General features: G+C 42.9%; 2 protein-coding genes across 4 annotated transcripts in view; one reads left to right on the forward strand and one right to left on the reverse strand.

The window, feature by feature from the left end:
* The window catches only part of phkg2 (phosphorylase kinase, gamma 2 (testis)), a 22,212-nt gene extending 17,791 nt beyond the window's left edge, over nucleotides 1-4,421 (reverse strand). The window contains exons 1-3 of the mRNA XM_055924357.1: nucleotides 4,332-4,421; nucleotides 3,828-3,873; nucleotides 539-647 (exon numbers count right to left, since the gene is read on the reverse strand). Of these exons, the coding sequence (XP_055780332.1) occupies nucleotides 539-633 (95 nt within the window). The 5' untranslated portion in view covers nucleotides 634-647; nucleotides 3,828-3,873; nucleotides 4,332-4,421. The remainder of the gene's footprint in view (nucleotides 1-538; nucleotides 648-3,827; nucleotides 3,874-4,331) is intronic.
* Nucleotides 4,312-21,229, forward strand: rnf40 (ring finger protein 40). 3 transcript variants are annotated; one of them, XM_055924354.1, is made up of 20 exons: nucleotides 4,312-4,377; nucleotides 6,231-6,379; nucleotides 6,485-6,652; nucleotides 6,764-6,989; nucleotides 7,240-7,437; nucleotides 8,069-8,190; nucleotides 8,398-8,544; nucleotides 8,925-8,999; nucleotides 9,743-9,862; nucleotides 11,692-11,871; nucleotides 12,549-12,684; nucleotides 13,014-13,135; nucleotides 14,062-14,321; nucleotides 15,309-15,426; nucleotides 15,640-15,789; nucleotides 16,243-16,455; nucleotides 16,755-16,880; nucleotides 17,064-17,204; nucleotides 17,447-17,548; nucleotides 17,690-21,229. In XM_055924354.1, exons 2-20 carry the CDS (start codon nucleotides 6,242-6,244, stop codon nucleotides 17,864-17,866), a joined length of 2,919 nt encoding a protein of 972 aa, XP_055780329.1. In that variant the 5' UTR covers nucleotides 4,312-4,377; nucleotides 6,231-6,241; the 3' UTR covers nucleotides 17,867-21,229. The 3 variants fall into 3 exon arrangements, with proteins under 3 accessions (XP_055780329.1, XP_055780331.1, XP_055780330.1); XM_055924356.1 differs by having other exon boundaries at nucleotides 16,246-16,455; XM_055924355.1 differs by lacking the exon at nucleotides 4,312-4,377 and adding an exon at nucleotides 4,734-4,830.
* Nucleotides 21,230-21,343: the final 114 nt, after the last annotated feature.

Here is a 21,343-nt window from a genome sequence, read left to right on the forward strand (position 1 = left end):
ATGCTTTTATTGTGTTCTCCACACCATCTCAAACATTTTAAGCCATCCCTGAGCTGTGTCTACCTATTAGTGCTGCTAAATTGTAATTACTTCGCTACTATGGCCTATTTATTGCCTTACCTCCTCACGCCATTTGCACACACTGTATATAGACTTTTTAAAACATTTCTATTGTGTTATTGACTGTATGTTTGTTTATTCCGTGTGTAACTGTGTTGTTGTTTGTGTTGCACTGCTTTGCTTTATCTTGGCCAGGTCGCAGTTGTAGATGAGAACTTGTTCTCAACTGGCCTACCTGGTTAAATAAAGGTGAAATAAAATGTAAAAAATAAAAATAAAAACTTATGGAGATATGGCCATGTGACTCCTGGCCCCATGGAGCTGGTTGACCGCCAGGGGGTCAAATAAAAAAAATCTGCAATGGCACTATGGCCAAGAACACTTCTTAAGTTGTGTCCCCCTAAAATATGCCGCTTAGCCGCTGGAGTATAATGTGCTTAGGATCTATTCTTGTGTGAAGTGTGACTTAGTAACTCACCTGCCAATCACCTCTTTTGGGTCATATTTCTGGTAGAACTCCTTGGCTCCCACCCAGTCAGGTAGTTCATCTCCAATCACTATATCTCGAGTCATGGTGACAGCTTAATCTATAACATGATAAGAACATTACTGTGTTATTACTACATGGACAGGATGCTCTGAGAGCTTTGACAAGATAATCAAATTGATCAAGGGTGACAGGCTACATTTAGCTTGAATTTATCTAATGCAAAACAAATTGGTATATTATATACTGCTTGGGACATTTGTGTGCAAACTCGTGTAAATGTTCCTTACAAACCAGAATGTTGAATAAAATTACATTTAACGTGCTCTACCGGTTGTCTGTGCTGTTCGGCCTCCTGCTACTTAAAATTTGAGACAAAATATCTACAGGAAAGTATGGTTTACACATCTTTTTAGAGAGCAGGTAAGTATATGGTTCCTTTGGCACCCAGGTAAAGTTAGTTTTATAATGGATATTCAGTTCTCTCATCAATAGCAATTGAACCAAGCATGCCATGACAATGAGCATTTTATATTCTGAATCAGGTGAGGATGGAGAACAATCCACACGTTTGAAGATTTAAATCTGAATATCCAATATAAAACACATTTTACCTAGCTGCCTAACACATACCTACTGGCGCTATAAAAAGTTGGGTAAACCATACTTTCCTGTAGATATTTTGTCTCAAATTTCAAGCAGCAGAAGGACAAACTGCACAGACAACCGGTAGAGTAAGTTTGGCTTGTAAAGAACATTTACATGATTTTGCACACAAAACGTATCAGGCTATATAACGTACCAGTCAAAAGTTTGAACACACCTAATCATTCCTGGGTTTTTCTTTAAATGTTACTATTTTCTACATTGTAGAATAATAGTGAAGACATAAAAACTATGACATAACATGTGGAATCATCTAGCAACCAAAAAGTGTTATGAACAAATCAAAATATATTTTATATTTCATCTTCTTCAAAGTAGCCACCCTTTGCCTTGATGACAGCTTTGCACAATCTTGGCATTCTCTCAACCAGCTTAAAGAGGTAGTCACCTGGAATGCATTTCAATTAACAGGTGTGCCTTGTTAAAAAGTTAATTTGTGGAATTTCTTTCCTTCTTAATGCGTTTGAGGCAATCAGTTGTCTTGTGACAAGGTAGGGGTGATATACAGAAGATAGCCCTATTTGGTAAAAGACCAAGTCCATATTATGGCAAGAACAGCTCTAATAAGCAAAGAGAAATGACAGTCCATCATTACTTTAAGACATGGTGGTCAGTCAATGCGGAAAATTTCAAGAACTTTGTTTCTTCAAGTGCAGTCGCAAAAACCATGAAATGCTATGATGAAACTGGCTCTCATGAGGACCGCCACAGGAAAGGAAGACCCAGAGTTACATCTGCTGCAGAGGATAAGTTTATTAGAGTTAACAGCCTCAGATTGCAGCCCAAATAAATGCTTCACAGAGTTCAAGTAACTGACACATCTCAATATCAACTGTTCAGAGGAGACTGCGTGAATCAGGCCTTCATGGTCAAATTGCTGGAAAAAAACACTACTAAAGGACAAGAATAAGAGGAAAAGACTTGCTTGGGCCAAGAAACACAAGCAATGGACATTAGACCGGTGGAAATCCAAATTTGCGATTTTTGGTTCTAACCACCATGTCTTTGTGAGACGCAGAGTAGGTGAAGGCATGATCTCCGCATGTGTGATTCCCATGGAGGAGGTGTGATGGTATGGGGGTGCTTTGACAGTCAGTGATTTATTTAGATTTCAAGGTATACTTAATTAATAACCAGCATGCCTACCACAGCATTCTGAAGCGATACGCCATCCCATCTGGTTTGTGCTTAGTGGGACTATCATTTGTTTTTCAACAAGACAATAACCCAACACATCTCCAGGCTGTGTAAGGGCTATTTGACCAAGAAGTAGTGTGATGAGTACTACATCAGATGACCTGGCCTCCACAATCACCCGACCTCAACCAAATTGAGATAGTTTGGGATGAGTTGGACCGCACAGTTAAGGAAAAGCAGCCAACAAGAGCTCAGCATATGTGGGAACTCCAAGACTGTTGGAAAAGCATTCCAGGTGAAGTTGGTTGAGAGAATGCCAAGAGTGTCCAAAGCTGTCATCAAGGCAAAGGGTGGCTACTTTGAAGAATCTAAAATAGATTTTTATTTGTTTAACACTTTTTGGGTGACTACATGATTCCATGTGCCATTTCATAGATTTGATGTTTTCACTACTATTATACAATTTAGAAAATAGTCAAACTAAAGACAAACCATTGAATGAGTAGGTAGGTGTGTCCAAATTTTTTACTGGTACTGTATACATACACACAAATTAAATAGTCTATTAGAGCCTGATTAATCAGACTAAGTTGCCACTAGCTGAGTTTCTCAACTTCACGATATGTACAAGTACAGAAAGGATGGAATTCAGCACCCATAACCGGTTAAACTCAACTATTTATGGAGTTGAGCAGCAACTACTTTGAACGGACTGGATCTCCGATATCACAAAATTAAGTAAATAAATAAAATACAGGTTTTAATACCCAAAAAATAGCCCACACGTACACATGACATTGTTCTATGTAATTGCGGTCTATTCTTTGGGTGCTGAAATCAATCGTTTTTTATTGAAAAATTATTTTATGTGATGCCAGAGATCCAGTCCGTCCACACTACTAACGTTGTTAGTGGAGTTGTGTTTAGTCGGCTCCAACAACCAAAGAAAAGCTTGCATTTACAAAAGGACAAACATAGGTCAAGGAAAGCATTAAAGAATGGACATTTTTACAACTCTATCGTATGTAGAGTTTGGTAAACTCAGCTAGGTTGCCACTTGCCTGTTACAGTAGCTACCTCAAGCTGGATGATGTAGCTAGCCGGCGAGTGCTGAAACTTAGCAAAACATGTATGGCAATACACCACCAGCAATTGACATAGCTACCTACTGTAGCTAGCTACACATAAGAAGACAACATATTTTAATTTTGACCGATATGATCACAGCAAGGTTAACTAACTGCTAACGTTAGCTTATCTAGAAAATGTATAACTAGCTGCACACGTTTAAATTGGTTCACGCGCTAACATTACTTACCAAATCTGATCAAACTACAAGATTGATAGAAGATAAATAGTGTCGTAGCATCCGACTGACAATACTACCAAACTGAAGGGCAACTATGTCATTGCAAATATTTCCAGGGTTTCTAACGTTAAGCTACCATCTTGATTGTTTACATTCTTACCTCCTTACCTTAACACATGAACAAAAATGGTTCTTCTTCAATGGGGTTTAACTGCTGTTGGCATCCAATGTTCATGGTGCATTACCGCCACCAGTTGGACGGAGTATTGAATGAGAAAATACAAAAACATTGCGAGAAAGCGGGAAAACGACATACAAAATACCAAATTAGGCACACCAACTAACAAAAAACGTCCAGCTGCATTCACAATGATTAAACTTTTCTTAGACGTCTTCTCCGCGAACAATTATTTACAGACAACAATGCATATGAAGGGGCTGTAGACTGTAGTGCCATCATGAGGACGAAGTGAGGCGTGGCATGGACTAAACAGTATTTCACATAATTAATCGTATAACACAACGTTTGGATATTTATTGAATAATGACAAAATGTGTACAGCATGCATTCTATTAGGCATTTAGGTAACTATACAGTAAAAAAAAAACATTCAGAAACTGACTACAGGACCTTTGAGTTTAATGAAACGACTTTCTCATCGGTACGCTTACCGTGCCGTACAGGAAGCTGCTTGAATAATTGCTGTCGTCATCTCCGGTTAGTGACTATGTTTTACAAATTATTTTTTTTTGCTAGTGAAGGTTTGTGATAGTTGGTAGTGATCTTGAAATAAAAACGTGTGATTAAATGTAGTAAACATTTCAAAGTGATTCGAGTGCATAGGCCGTATAACTCTAATCTGCTTGCAGGCTAACGTTAGCATTCATTACAATTAGCATTAGCCTGTTAGCTAGCTATATTCTTTCAAACGTTAGTTAAACTAACTAGTAAAATATACACTGTATAAAAAAGTATGTGGACACCCCTTCATATTAGTGGGTTCGGCTATTTCACAACATAGCCATGCAATCTTCATAGACAAACATTGGCAGTAGACTGGCCTTACCGAAGAGCTCAGTGACTTTCAATGTGGCACCGTCATAGGATCCCACCTTTCCATCAAGTCTGTTGGTCAAAATTTCTGCACTGCTAGAACTACCCTGGTCAACTGTAAGTGCTGTTATTGTGAAGTGAAAATGACTTAAGGCCAACAATGGTTCAGCCGAGAATTGGTAGGCCACACAAGCTCACAGAACGGGACCGCCGAGTGCTGTAGTGCGTAAAAATCGTCTGTCCTCGGTTGCATCACTCACTATCGAGTTCCAAACTGCCTCTGGAAGCAACATCAGCACAATAACTGTTCCTCGGGAGCTTCATGGAATGGGTTTCAATGGCTGAGCAGCCGCACACAATCCTAAGATCACCATGCGCAATGCCAAGCGTCGGCTGGAGTGGTGTAAAGCTCGCAGCCATTGGACTCTGGAGCAGTGGAAACGCGTTCTCTGCAGTGATGAATCATGCTTCACCATCTGGGTTTGGCGGATGCCAGAAGAATGCTAACTGCCTGAATGCATAGTGCCAACTGTAAAGTCTGGTGGAGAAGGAATAATGGTCTGGGTCTGTTTTACATGGTTCGGGCTAGGCCCCTTAGCTCCAGTGAAGGGAAATTTACGCTACAGCATACATTGACATTCTAGACGATTCTGTGCTTCCAACTTTGTGCCAACAGTTTGGGGAAGGCCCTTTCCTGTTTCAGCATGACAAAGGCCCCGTGCACAAATCGAGTTCCTTACAGGAATGGTTTGTTGAGATTGGTGTGGAAGAACTTGACTGGTCTGCACAGAGACCTGACCTCAACCCCATCGAACACCTTTGGGATGAATTGGAACGCAGACTGCGAGCCAGGCCTAATTATCAAACATCAGTGCCCGACCTCACTAATGCTCTTGTAGCTGAATGGAAGCAAGTCCCAGCCGCAATGTTCCAATATCTAGTGGAAAGCCTTCCCAGAGGAGTGGAGGCTGTTATGGCAGAAAAGTGGGATCAACTCCATACTAATGCGCATTATTTTGGAATGAGATGTTCGACGAGCATGTGTCCACATACTTTTGGTCATGTAGTGTTCGTTAAGCATGCAACTACTGCTATTTAGGTAGCTAACATGGATAGCTACTCTGCCAAGTTTTGAATACCACTTTGCATGTTTACATATTCCACACTTCAGAAATGGGATAGCTAGAAAGTTAGCTAGCGGGACATTCTGGCCTTCATTGAATTGGCATATACAAATCTGAATTATTTTGCCAACTTGAGCAATTGTAAGCAATCCACATAAATTATTTGTAGTTATATACTAGATAGTAGATAGTTTCAGTAACATTTTCTAAATTAAACTTCAGAAGTTGGACACAATGACAACCCTGGTGTTGACACGGGGAGATGATTAGTCTTGTCATCATAAATATCTCTTCGTAGAGGCCATAGGCAGCTGACAAATGAAGTTGTTCAAACGAAATGCCCCCTTTTCATCGGCTTTGTGTCCTAAAACGGCTGTCACGCTTTTGTTACAGAAGCAGTAACCATGTCTGGCACCGGGGGAGGGAAGCGAGCCTCAGGTGGGGACAGCTCCCCTGGTCCACCTGAGAAGAAGTGTAAAAAAGAGGAAAAGCCCACCACCACTCTCATTGAGCCCATACGCATTGGGGGAGTGTCCTCTACGGTTAGTCGTCATCTTTTTGTCCCCCACAACTGGGTCTTGTCTGTGCTTAACTATACGGGAGGGATGATTTCATTGATCTTCTTTATTATCACGTGACATCTGCAGGAGGAGATGGACATGAAGGTGATCCAGTTTAAGAACAAAAAGCTGAGTGAGCGTCTGGAGCAGAGGCAGACTATGGAGGATGAGCTGCGGGAGAAGATCGAGAAGCTGGAAAAGCGACAAGCTACTGACGATACCACACTGCTCATTGTGAATCGCTACTGGTCCCAGGTACGTACGTCCTACAATCATTTGCTGCCGTGAAGGAACATAGACATGTTCTTAACTTAAAGTGTAAACTCCCCCACACATACTCAATTGCCCTCCTTCTCTAACTTCCAGTTGGAAGAAAATGTTCACGTCCTGCGCCAACGCATTGACCCCACGGTGGTCCCGGCACCGCCCACTACTCCTGTTTCTGCCCCTACCCCAATGGACGCGGATGGCATGATGATCCCACCACCCCCTCCTTCAGCCCCACTCCCAGCGCCAGAACACGAAGAGCAACAGCCTCCACCACCCGACGGTATGGAGATAGCTCGTGAACCACAGCAGGACTCGACAATCGGTAAAGATGATTCCTGCTCTCTCTCAACCTTTTTATCTACGCATTTCTAGCCTCTGATCAGAAGTAATGATACCTCTGAGTCCATTGCGTTGCGGCCGATAATAACTGGTGTGAGGTATGGCAACATCAAGCACTAAACCTTTCTATCACTTATCACTTACTTCTAGGCCGTCTTTTGTAAATAAGAATTTGACTTGCCTAGTTAAATAAAAAAAAACACAACCTAAGTCTTCTCATCCTGACTGTTTAGCCCCGCCGCCCACTACTACCCTCAGTGAGAGTACCAAAGCCTTCCTCTCCACTTTGGACAACAGCAGTGAGGAGGAGCTCAGCCTGCAGTTGCGGGACAGGATGCAGTTCAGCAAGGAGGCCGCTGCCTGCATGGTCTGCGTCTTCGACAGGCTCCACAGCCGCATCGACGGCCTATGCACCCAGATCCTGTCCGCAGGTAACTATTCACTCGCTTATCATGACTCGGGAGCTTTTCACTTTCTGTTTGTAGCAACATGTGGGTTCTACATTTAGCATAATAATATAGAGGGGTTCCCAACTATGATATTCGCTCTGGTCCCTACTATGACATTCACCCTGGTCCCTAGTGTTACATTCACTCTGGTCCCTAGTGTGACATTCACTCTGGTCCCTAGTGTGACATTCACTCTGGTCCCTAGTGTGACATTCACTCTGGTCCCTAGTGTGACATTCACTCTGGTCCCTAGTGTGACATTCACTCTGGTCCCTAGTGTGACATTCACTCTGGTCCCTAGTGTGACATTCACTCTGGTCCCTAGTGTGACATTCACTCTGGTGCCTAGTGTGACATTCACTCTGGTGCCTAGTGTGACATTCACTCTGGTGCCTAGTATGACATTCACTCTGGTGCCTAGTATGACATTCACTCTGGTGCCTAGTGTGACATTCACTCTGGTCTCTAGTGTGACATTCACGCTGGTCTCTAGTGTGACATTCACTTTGATCTCGTGTTAAATTCCTGTAAGTCGCTTTGGATAGAAGCATATGCTACGTGGCATATGTAATCACTAGTTGAGTAACCATAGTGACTGTGTTGTCTTTGTCAGCGTGTGAGGATGATAGCCAGGAAGAGATGCTCCGTCTGAATCGTACTCTGCTCGAGGAGAATGGCAGACTGCAAGACCTGGCCTCCTCCCTGCAGGGCAGACACCACAAGATGTCTATGGAGGTATGTTACCTCACCCTGTCATGTATAGTGTGTGTGTGTGTGTTGGGAATGCCCACATCTCCATAGTGTCGTCTTTCAAGCTTTTGTATCCTCCTCAATGTGAATGTCTGCTAGTTCTCATCGGTGGTAATACATGGCGATTGTGTGGACTCATCCAACCAATTTCATAATCACATTTTTGCTCTCATCTCTGCTCCTCTTTAACAGTACAACGAGCTTGTGGATAAGGTGACAAGCTCGGAGACCAAGGTGTCTGAGATGGAGACTGCTGTGGAGGATCTGCAGTGGGACATCGAGAAGCTCCGTAAGAGGGAACAGAAGCTCAACAAGCATCTGGCTGAGGCATTGGAGCAGGTGTGTGCGTAATTTGTGTGCGTCGGTGGGTGTGCACTTAATTTACTTTGTGTGTGTAATGGAGCAGGTGTGTGTGTGTAGTTCTCGTGTCTTGTCATCGCTGATGTCACTCCGTTATGCATCGATGGCCAGCGATAAGGCTGAAGCAGCAGAGCATGCCGTCCATTGAATAGCAGCTGTGTGTGTGGGGGGGGGGGGGGGGGGGGGGGGGGGGGGTTTATTGATGTCCTGCTGTATGTACATGGGTAAAATAATGTCTTGATGTTTTATCGCGGAAATGAGGACTGTAACCACATCTATATAGCTATTGTAATATGTCTGGGTTAGTGTACTAATGTATGGGCCAGGTTCGCTAAACCCTCTCTGATTGTTCTGTCCAGTTGACCTCGGGCTACTACACCACTGGCAGCTCAGGGGGGCTACCCGGTGGCCAGATCACCCTCAATATACAGAAGGTGGGTGCAGACTATTGTCCAACCATCTTATTATCCAACCATCCTATTGTCCAACCATCCTATTGTCCAACCATCCTTGACCTTCCCTTCCATCTTGTTTTGATGCATTGTTGTTTCCAACCCTGTCATATTTATTTAACCTTTATTTAACTAGGCAAGTCAGTTAAGAACAAATTCTTATTTACAATGACGGCCTAGTGCCCAAAGTGATACAAATTAACTCCATATTGTAATTATTATTATTTTTTATTTTTTTATCCCATTTTCTCCCCAATTTTCGTGGTATCCAATCGCTAGTAATTACTATCTTGTCTCATCGCTACAACTCCCGTACGGGCTCGGGAGAGACGAAGGTCGAAAGCCATGCGTCCTCCGAAGCACAACCCAACCAAGCCGCACTGCTTCTTAACACAGCGCGCCCCCAACCCGGAAGCCAGCCGCACCTATGTGTCGGAGGAAACACCGTGCACCTGGCCCCCTAGGTTAGCGCGCACTGCGCCCAGCCCGCCACAGGAGTCGCTGGAGCGCGATGAGACAAGGATATCCCTACCGGCCAAACCCTCCCTAACCCGGACGACGCTATGCCAATTGTGCGTCGCCCCACGGACCTCCCGGTCGCGGCCGGCTGCGACAGAGCCTGGGCGCGAACCCAGAGACTCTGGTGGCGCAGCTAGCACTGCGATGCAGTGCCCTAGACCACTGCGCCACCCGGGAGGCCATATTGTAATTATTATATCCGTTAGTTTGAGAGCCTGAATGCAGAGTTGGAGCAGAACCAGGAGCTGGCCAACAACCGCATGGCAGACCTGGAGAAACTACAGCAGGAGCTCCAGGAGGCTGTCAGGGAGAGCGAGAAACTCAAGGTACAACAGCATCCCCCTCTGAGGGAATACAAGACAATACGCTGTGCATTCTGTTATGTCGGCTTAACAAAGGAGATGCTCACTATTCAGACAATCATGAGTCAGATGATTACAATTGTAGAAGAGACACAGTGGCTTCAGAAAATATTCATATACCCCTTGACTTTTTCCAAATGATGTTGTTACAGCCTAAATTCAACATTGATTAAAAAATAAATATCACCCATCTACACACAATATCCCATAATGACAAAGTGAAAACATGTTTTCACATTTATTTCAAATTAAATGACACTCCAAATTAAGCTCCGGTGCATCCAATTTCCTTTGATCATCCTTGAGATGTCACTACAACTTGATTGGAGTGCACCTGTGGCCAATTCAGTTGTTTGGACATGATTTAGAAAGAAACACACCTGTCTATATAAAAGGTCCCACAGTTGACCGTGGATGTCAGAGCAGAAGCTACACCATGAAGTCCAAGGAACTGTCCATAGATCTCTGAGATAGAATTGTGATGAGGCATATATCTGGGGAAGGGTATAAAACAATTTCGACAGTGTTGAAAGTTTCCAAAAGCGCGGTGGTCTCCTTCATTGTGCCGTCCGATCAAACTGCGCAACCGGCAAGAAGGTCCTTGGTCATGGAGGTGACCAAGAACCTAGTGACCACTCTGACAGAACTACAGAGTTCCTTGGCTTAGATGGGAGAACCTGCCAGAAGGACAACAGACTCTACAGCGCTTCACCAATCTGGGCTTTGATAAAAAAGGCACATGACAGCACGCCTGGAGTTTGCAAGAAGGCATTTGAAAGACTGAGAACATAAGGCAAAATATTCTTTGGTCTGATGAGACAAAAATTTAACTCTTTGGCCTGAATGCAAAGCTCTATGTTTGGAGAACCAGGCACAGCTCATCACCCGTCTAACACCATCCCTACCGTGAAGCATAGTGGTGGCAGCATCATGCTATGGGGATGCTTTTCAGTGGCAGGGACTGGGAGACTGGTAAGGATAGAGGGAACAATGAATTGAGCCAAATACTGGCAAATCCTTGATGAGAACCTGCTTCAGAGTGCAAACAACCTTTGACTGGGGCGAAGATTTACGTTCCAACAGGACAATGACCCCAAGCATAAAGCCAAAGCAATGCTGGAATGGCTTCAGAACAATAATGTGGAAATTGTTTGGTGTGTTAACCCAGAATCGAACAGGTTAATCCCAGACTTGAATCCCATTGAACATTTGTGGAAAGACTTGAAGATTGCTGTTCACTGCCGCTCCCCATCTAACTTAACATATCTTGTGAAAATCTGCAAGGAACAATGGGGGGAAATCCAGATGTGCAAAGCTGATACAGACATACAAGATACAAGATGACTCAAAGCTGTAATCGCCGCCAATGGTTCTAATACAAATCATTGACTCCGGTGTATATTACATATTTCTTTATTTAATTCTCAAGAAATTAGCAACGTTTTCGAAAAACATGTTTTCACTTTGTCATTATGGGGTATTGTTGTAGATCGGTGAGAAAAAATATAAATTTAATCCATTTTAAATTCGGGCTCTAACACAACAATGTGGAATAAGTCATGGGGTATGAATACTTCCTTAAGGCACTGTAAACACTTAAACAAATGTTAGTGTTTATAATTGTTTTATGTTATGATCACTGAATGTATACTGTGTATGTAATTTCTTGGCCAATGTTCCCTTGTCTGTTTGCTCTATCCCAAAGGAATTGCAGTCATTTAGTTTTTCACTATGTCCCAAGGTGTCTTACAGTGTATGGGGGGGATAATTCACTCACTTAACTACCTTTTCAGTTGGACCTGAAAAATATTCCAGAGGATGTGGTGAAGGAGACCGTGGACTACAAGTGCCTGCAGTCCCAGTTCTCCCTGCTCTACAACGAGTCTTTGGGGGTGAAGACCCAGCTGGATGAGGCCCGGGCCCTGCTCCTCACCGCAAAGAACGCCCACCTCAGACAGATAGAGCACATGGAGGTCAGGAGCACTGATTTTTGCAGAGAGCGGCTATTTAGAAGAAGGTTTTACTTGCAATGATTATGACCCATGGTTAATTTACCTCCCTTAGTTGAATGGACTGATTGTCGCTCTGATAAAATAATCTGACAAATTACTAAAGTGTAGGAGGGAGCCACTGATTTTCAAAGTAACAAACATTTCAGCGTATCAGATCTGGGTTCAAATAGTATCCCCCCAACCCCTGCTTGGGGTACCAGATGGATGGGTTTTGCAATTTTGGGACTATTCCATTGTTTCCATTGTGCCAGGCAAACTCAATCAAGCGCAGCTAAAATATTTGAAAGAAAACAAATACTATTTGAACCCAGGTCTGGCATATATATCATGAATACACTAGGAATATATGTGGTTAGAAAGGTATTTTGTACAGCCCGGGTTACAGCAGCCCGGGGAGCTGACTAGCTCTGCATTCCACAATGGTATGTCATTGCCATGACTACAGTGCCTTGTGTTTGGGCAAAACATGACCAATTTGGCGTAAGTAGAAACAGACAGGCTCTCTTTATATGCTTGGAAAGTGGATCGTGTCACAATCAGTAAAAACTGGCCAAAACTAGTCAGGACGTCAGAGGTTTGTTGTGACGTTGCCGTTGGACTGCCGCCAACAAAAGCTGTGGGGTTTGTCACCTGTTCAGAGTGACGAGCTGTCCCTACAGAAGAAGCTCCGCACAGAGGTCATCCAGCTGGAAGACACGCTGGCCCAGGTGCGCAAGGAGTACGAGATGCTGCGCATCGAGTTTGAGCAGAACCTGGCGGCCAACGAGCAAGCAGGTAACGTCTCATCTTCACAACACCTCTCACTCCCGAGGCTTGTTTCTATCATTAACAGTTTCCCATAGAAAGCAACATTTTCTCAGTGAGAATCTTGAATGGATGATTGTCAGTCTTAATCCCCCCCCCCCCCCCCAACCAAGGATGTTGACTGTGTTTGGAATGAATGTCCTATCCTGTTATCACTATCCATATTGCTCACTAGTTTGGCGATACTTCACAAGTTTAGCACACGCAGACTACAGTCAGACAAAACAGCGGCTCTGACTGAAACGCACGGTCGTCGTTTCCTTATCAATCCTTCTGTCCCCTTTTGATCTTTCCCTCAGGCCCAATCAACAGAGAGATGCGCCACCTCATCAGCAGCCTCCAGAACCACAACCACCAGTTGAAAGGTGACGTGCAGCGTTACAAGCGGAAGCTCCGAGAAACACAGATGGAGATCAACAAGGTAGGGCGGCGGATCCTCTACGTGAGACCAATAGACTTTCTTCTGAATATATATATATATATATATATATATATATATATTTTATATTAAATTTTGCATATTTAATCAATATGCGGAAAGAGCCAGGCAATTTTTCTAACCAGATGACCTGACCAGGTCAGGATAAACTCTGGACTAGGGTGCTGCTATCCGACCTGAGCCCGACAGGGCCCCGACATTATACATCGGGCTAGGGTAGGGACAGTTTTTCTTTTTTCATCAGTAACTAGGGTACGGATGGCGCTCGGCTATCACTAACATTTTGAAGCTGAGCCACTTGCGTATGCTCTGCAGCGCAGTACAGTCATATCTGACTAAGATAATAACATGGTGTCAGAAGTACTTCAACCTCGTCAAATATAAGACGGGAGAGATTATTTCACAGAAACTAATGGTCCTTGAGTTGTGTCGGCGTGACAAAGTAGCAAACCGCTAACTGCTCTCATGTCTCTTCGATGAGCAGAGCAACTCAAGCGGATCCGTTGCTATGGATACTCCGACTCAGAGCTGCAATGAGCTGAGTGCAGGGAGCAAGTGACAGATGGAGAGGAGCAGCTAATGGATTTACTAATGGAGGAAGTTATTTCTGGTTTCGGACAGGGCCTTGAATTTTCCAGAATCAATTGGCCTGGGTAGGGTACTGCTCGCTTAAAATTAATCCCCTTGCAAGGCTCTACTCTGGACCCTTATTATAGGCTAACTAGAACCTTGAGTTGGCCCTGGTAAGGCTGTTCGCTCATGTGGTTCAACAAAACTTGAGTTGCACAATATTTGGTTAATAGATGAGGATCAACGTGACTTATTTGAATCATGATATTTGCTATGAAAATAAGTGATCAACGCGATTGATGTCCCAAATACATTTTCTATCCCTGTCCCTTTGTCAGTTGCGGTGTCAGAGTGGTGACACCGGGCTTCTGTCATTGGAGGAGCCAGTGAGCGACAGCCTGGAGGTGAAGAAAGAGGAGGATGAAGACCAAGAGGAGGAGGAGGAGAGGAGGAGGGAGCTGGAGAGACAGCGGGCCCGGGAGAGAGAGAGGGAGACTGAGAGGGAACGAGAGAGGGAGCGAGAAAGAGAGCGACAGCGCAGCGAGGAGTTGAAGAGGAAAGATTCGGACACCCTGAAGATGCTGAGGGCGGAACTTAAGTATGTTTTGTTTTTGGTTATAGAACCCACAACTTCCCTTTTCATATTACACTGAATAAAGTAGGGGTGTGCAGATCTGTTCATACTCGTATTCGTTATTCGATCCGTTTTATCACACTTGATACTCGTTATCAGATTTACTTGTGATTGGAAAACCTGGAAGTGACCTTTAAATGCAGGTAAAGCCTATACCGGAAGTGCACATCACAGCACTATCACTCAGAGTACATCTCAGAGCACATCGTTATGTTCCTTCGCGCATTGTTCAAAGTTAAGAAATTATCCTGACAGCTGAAAATGCATATGATTGACTTACTTAGTCCTATTCAATTATCAACAAAATAGGCTAATATATAATGCATGGCTGGCTGGCTGGCTACTGCTGCCTGCATTTATTCCAGACCCAGATTTAGTTGAAGGTAATTTGCTTGCCCCATATAAAAAATAAAATAAAAAATGCTTTCAAAAGGAGCAAAAATGTTCTCCCTACACTTATGCCACAACATTTGTACCATGAAAATTAACTATCTGCATTTGTCATTTTCAAATGTGAAAATGCCTGGGCGAGGATAAAATGATAATAGCAAGCAAGCATGGGCTTAGCTCGCGACATAACGACAAAGACAGAGGGAGCAGGAGCGGCGACTTGTTCTAATCCAGTTATGGCAGCAGGCTCAACCCACACCCCGCCCGTTTCTTGACAGACGGCCAAACTAGCCAATTGAGTAGTACAATTTATAGTACACAACGCTTCATTCACACTGTTTGAGATATGTGTGCTGGCAGCTGAAAATGACTTTTTCCCCAATCACTGATAATTACAAAAATACTAATCATAAACATATTCAGAAAATTCACCATATCTGTTAATGTACTCGTTTTGTCCGATTACTCGGCACACCCCTAGAATAAAATATAGTAGAAGACCTTAGAGTAGAAGAGACACATTGTCTAACTCTTCTACTGTTCATTCTCCTTTTCACTCAGGAAAGCCCAGGAGTCTCAGAAGGAGATGAAACTACTTTTGGACATGTACAAATCAGCTCCCAAAGAGCAGAGGGACAAAGTGCAGCTTATGGCAGCAGAGCGCAAGTCTAAAGCCGAGGTTATATTTAAAAAATCTAAAATCTCACATGTAAAGTTAAATGGTATTTGTTGGGTCCTGTTACTTTGTATTACTTGTATTCTGTATTAAAAAAAAATGGAATTATCTATAAAAATCTTGGTCTTAAAAAAAAGAAAGGTTGATTTATGAGGTGGTAGAGTGCCTATGTGTTTGTCCATGTGTTACATCTAAGTCCCTCCCCTTGCGTCCCAGGTGGATGAGTTGCGGGTGCGTGTTCGAGAGCTGGAGGAGCGGGAGAGGAAGGAGAGCAAGAAGCTGGCTGATGAGGACGCTCTCAGGAAGATCCGTGTGGCAGAGGAGACAATCGACCACCTACAGAAGAAGCTCACGGCCACCAAACAGGTACTGTGTATCCACCACACATAACAAAACTGTTGCAGAGGTGTTGAATATGTTAAATGTCACAATTGCCTTGGCTTTTTTAATTTATTTTTTTGACCAAGGATTTCAATGGAGTTTGATTTCTTAAGCAATCTCGATGCCGATAAGTGAGGTGTTACGATGCTATTCAGTGGTATTTGAATTACATTTAGATGAGGTGTCATTGTGAAGTCAGTTGATACATGTTAGTTACAATTACATTGTGTGATCCATTCGGGATACATTGCAAGGTAACACTGTGTGACCTAATGTGTTTTCATCTGCTGTATTGTACCAGGTCTCTCTCTCAAAGAGATTTGACCGCCAATTCAATTAAACTACATAACTAACAGTAAAAAGAAAATATCCAAAACTAAACAAATGCCAACTCTATTCCAACCTCCCACCCCCCCTGTACCGCTCCATTCTGTCTAGGAGGAGGAGGCCCTACTGAGTGAGATGGACGTGACGGGCCAGGCCTTTGAGGACATGCAGGAGCAGAACAGCCGGCTGATGCAGCAGCTGAGGGAGAAGGACGACGCCAACTTCAAGCTGATGTCGGAACGCATCAAGTCCAACCAGATCTACAAGCTGCTGAGGGAGGAGAAGGAGGAGCTGGCTGACCAGGTGCTCACCTTTAAGACCCAGGTGAGAGAGACTATGGAGGATGAACTGTCAGTATCGTGTGTGTTTTTTATTTTCAGGGCAACTTACAATTGGTGGATGTAAAACAGGTGTGTAACTCATTCGGCAAGGCAGACTGTTTTATTTATTAAGAGACCCGTGGGTCAAAAAATAGCATATCTTGGGCTGCATGTTGTGCATCCCTGATGGCTATTGAAATAAAAAAAAAAAAAACATTTGATTGTAGTCCTGATATTACTTGTGTTTCTGAGCTAATGAGGAAACCGGTCTGATTGATTGGTTCCCCTTGCTATCCGTCACAGGTGGAAGCCCAGTTATTGGTTGTACAGAAGCTGGAGGAGAAAGAGGGCATCCTCCAGAGCTCACTGACCAATCTGGAGAAAGAGTTAGGAGTTCGCATACAAGCACTAGAACTCAACAAGAGGAAGGTAGCAAAACAATACTACTTACAATTTTAAACTCCCCTTCTTCCACACTTACCTTACCAATACTACTACTCATAGTACTACTAATTTTACTATTGGTATTGTAATAATAACACAAAAAGGAATAACAATACCACTGTTATTAAGGACAATAGTATCTGAGTGTCTCTTGCCCCTCCATCTCAGGCAGTGGAGGCAGCCCAGCTGGCTGAGGACCTTAAGGTGCAGCTGGATCACACCCAGTCCAAGCTGAGGGAGATCCAGGTATCTGTGTCTGAGAACCGCAACGCCAGAGAGAGGGAGTTGGGAAACCTCAAAAGAGCGCAGGTACACACAACTACTGACAAGTCTGTCCTTTCCACATATGTATCCTTTATTTAACCAGGTGAGTCTCATTTTTAAACGTGAATGTATTTTTTCCCGCCCAGAGGGAGCCCTGATGTTAATTTGTCAAACCCCTAAAAACCTTCGGAGGGAATACAGTGGGAAGGGTCATTTGGAGTGTGAATGTTTACGGTAGGTTTAATCTAGGCTACTAAAGTATTCGACTGTGTCTGGCTGACTTATAGGAGGACCTGTCCAGGCTACGACGAAAGCTGGAGAAACAGAAGAAAGTGGAGGTGTACACTGATGCTGATGAGATCCTGCAGGAGGAGATCAACCAGTACAAGGTAATAAAAAAAAATACACACATCCTGGCGCAATGGCCTTTCGATCAATTACATGTGAGAAGGTTCACGTGTTGCGGTACATGGGTGACACTTTATTTTACAGCGTTAACTGTACATTTTCTGTACTCCACACCTTGGCAGGCGAAGCTGCGTTGTCCGTGCTGCAACACCCGCGACAAGGAGACGGTGCTCACCAAGTGTTTCCACGTTTTCTGCTACGAGTGTCTGAAGACGCGCTATGACACCCGACAAAGGAAGTGCCCCAAGTGCAACTGTGCCTTCGGGGCCAACGACTTCCACCGCATCTACATCACCTAACTGCCGAGGGAAAAGAAGAGGACAGGGATAAGGGAGGGGAGGAAAAATAAATGGATGGAAGTGAGTGTGGTTGGAGAGCTTAGTTTTGTCTTTGCTTTTCGAAGGACTTTCTTATATTGCGTCATTGCCGGTTGGTGCTAGTGACCAAACAGATAGTTGTGACTGAGAGAGAGTCTAAAAACCGAAGTGCACATACCAAGGTATTCTTACTTCTGGATACTCTGTTTTTGTTTTTCTGTCACATCTTTGTTTTCGATCAGATCTTGCCCATGTGGTAATGAACTTTTAACTAGGACGTTGTCGTGGCACTGTATGATTTGTGTACACTACCGTTAAAAGTTGGGGGTCACTTAGAAATGTCCTTGTTTTTGAAAGAAAAGCATATTTTTTTGTCCATTTTAAAATAACATCAAATTGATCAGAAATAGTGTACATATTGTTAATGTGGTAAATTACTATTGTAGCTGGAAATGGCTGATTTAAAAAATATTATGGAATATCTACATAGGTGTACAGAGGCCCATTACCAGCAACCATCACTCCTGTGTTCCAATGGCACGTTGTGTTAGCTAATCCTAGTGTATCATTTTAAAATGCTAATTGATCATTAGAAAACCCTTTTGCAATTATGTTAGCACAGCTGAAAACTGTTGTTTTGCTTAAAGAAGCAATAAAACTGGCCTCCTTTAGACTAGTTGAGTATCTGGAGCATCAGCATTTGTGGGTTCGATTACAGGCTCAAACTGGCCAGAAACAAAGCACCTTCTCCTGAAACTCGTCAGTCTATTGTTCTGAGAAATGAAGGCTATTCCATGCGAGAAATTGCCAAGAAACTGAAGATCTCGTACAACGCGGTGTACTACTCCCTTCACAGAACAGCGCAAACTGGCTCTAACCAGAATAGAAAGAGGAGTGGGAGGCCCCGGTGCACAATTGAGCAAGAGGACAAGTACATTAGAGTGTCTAGTTTGAGAAACAGACGCCTCACAAGTCCTCAACTGGCAGCTTCATTAAATAGTACCCGCAAAACACCAGTCTCAATGTCAACAGTGACGAGGCAACTCCGGAATGCTGGCCTTCTAGGCAGAGTTGCACAGAAAAAGCCATATCTCAGACTGGCCAATAAAAATAAAATATTAAGATGGCAAAAGAACACAGAGACTGGACAGAGAAACTGCGTAGAAGGCCAGCATCCCGGAGTCGCCTCTTCACTGTTGAGACTGGTGTTTTGCTGGTACTATTTAAAGAAGCTGCCAGTTGAGGACTTGTGAGGCGTCTGTTTCTCAAACTAGACACTCTAATGCGACCAGCTACAATAGTCATTTACAACATTAACAATGTCTATACTGTATTTCTGAGCAATTTGATGTTATTTTAATGGGCTTTTTTTTGTTGCTTTTCCTTTAAAAAACAATGACGTTTCAAAGTGACCCCAAACTTTTGAACAGTAGTGTACATTGACTTCCGCAGAATCATCCTTGAGAACACCTGTATGTGCTTGTTTCCGGTATTCTAAGAAAAAACCACTCTGAAGAACTGAGATTCAATCGCTGGATGCAAATCTAGTTGAGTTGTGTACAAATGTGACTCAATTCAGTAAAAATTGACTTTCTTTCATTATTGTAACGATCACGTTATGTCCCTGTGCAGTGATTTCACCAGATAATACTGCAGGGCTTGACATTAAAGATCCCATGGCACTTATCGTAAGAGTAGGGGTGTTAACCCCGGTGTCCTGGCTAAATTCCCAATCTGGCCCTCAAACCATCATGGTCACCTAATAATCCCCAGTTTACAATTGGCTCATTCATCCCCCTCCTCTCCCCTGTAACTATTCCCCAGGTCGTTGCTGCAAATGAGAACGTGTTCTCAGTCAACTTACCTGGTAAAATAACGGTAAAATAAAATAAAAAATAAAATAAAAAAATTAACTTTTTTTTGCCACTTGTCCTTCAGACAAGTAGGACAGATTTGTTTTTATGGTCAGAAAGCTCAAGTCACCAAAGAGTGATACTTAAAATTGTTGTATGATTCAAGGAACCACTTTACAATATAAAAATGACCATTGTTGCTACTGTATAGAGAATCAGACAAATGTAGGCTACCCTCTGCATATTGGCTTCTTAGCATTTTCAAACCTGTCTCAAAATAGAACACTGCCCCTTTTAGATGCACCTGGAGGATGATTGGCAACCCTTAAATAGCCCCCCAAAATATTGCACAGTTCCAGTTCCAACCGAATACTTTTTGTCTTTCATAAATAATTGACTAATTGAATGAATCAGGGATCAAATGGCTACAGTAGGTTTCTTAAAAGAACGGTAACTAACGAAGACATGTTTATAACATTGTAAGGCTGAAATATTCAGGTTTCAGTGGAGATTTATTGACCGCACTGTTCAACCAATCCAATAAATGTGGAGGAAGAGTTAAGATGGAATGTCACCTTGTTAATGTCCAAAAGTGCAAGTCACTTCCCAGGCTCTTTACATTTCACCTGAAACCCGAACATCCGGTTGTTGGAGATCCAGCGGAGGCTACTATGAAGCTATTCTAAGATTTTAACGTCAGAATGACATGGCCAATGTTGAATAGAGGGGGAATACCAGCTTTCCAATGGTGTTAGAATTATTCCTCAACTTCCAATAAATACATTTCAGATATGCTATCCCCAAAATAATAATTTGGTTGTGTTTATGAAGGTCTTGGCTAACATTAGACTTCTAGATTTTTATTTTTCTAAGAACACAGTAGCATTTTCATTAATTTATTTTACTGTAGGCTATCTGTAAAAATGAGGGGGGGGGAACACAAAGCACCACAATTGAAGTGTTACGTCATCACACAGAATTCCATTATAATTACGTTTTGGCAGGTCTTATACGGCCCGGTGCAGTCCAAATTGTGTGTTTTCTGTGTTTTGTATCATTGTACAACAGCTGATGAAACGAACACTGTAAAAGTGTGAACAAAATTGATGTGTTATTTTCTGATAGTTCCTGGTTGAAAATACAATATACACAGGACCTTCAAATCAGCCTGTTTGCATGAGTAAGGTGTTTCTGCTTGCCTGGTGACAACACCAGGTGCGAAATTGGTTAATAAACCAATAACAAAGAGAGTTCCAAACCTCTGCTAATAACAGCAAGTTTTCCCCTCCCCACTTAGACCACTCCCAGACAGTCTTAACAAAAAATCTTGCTTGAGAATTTTCATTTTAATGGAAATGTATTACAGTAAGGTACTTGTTACCCAGAAATGATTTGATGTTGATATAAAAATGTCTGCATTGGACCTTTTTAAGAAAAAATGTGACTAAGAAAATGTATTTCAAAAGAACAGAGTAAAATATGTTCAGTTTTATTTTATTACTAGAAGTTGTTGCTTAGTAGCTGGCGGCTATGCTGCCGCCAGTACTCTGTGCATGGAACAGCCTTTTTGGTTGGGAAAAGTTATATTTTGAAATAGAGCTCATCT

This window comes from Salvelinus fontinalis, chromosome 1 (assembly GCF_029448725.1).
Source record: "Salvelinus fontinalis isolate EN_2023a chromosome 1, ASM2944872v1, whole genome shotgun sequence".
NCBI lineage: Eukaryota > Metazoa > Chordata > Actinopteri > Salmoniformes > Salmonidae > Salvelinus > Salvelinus fontinalis.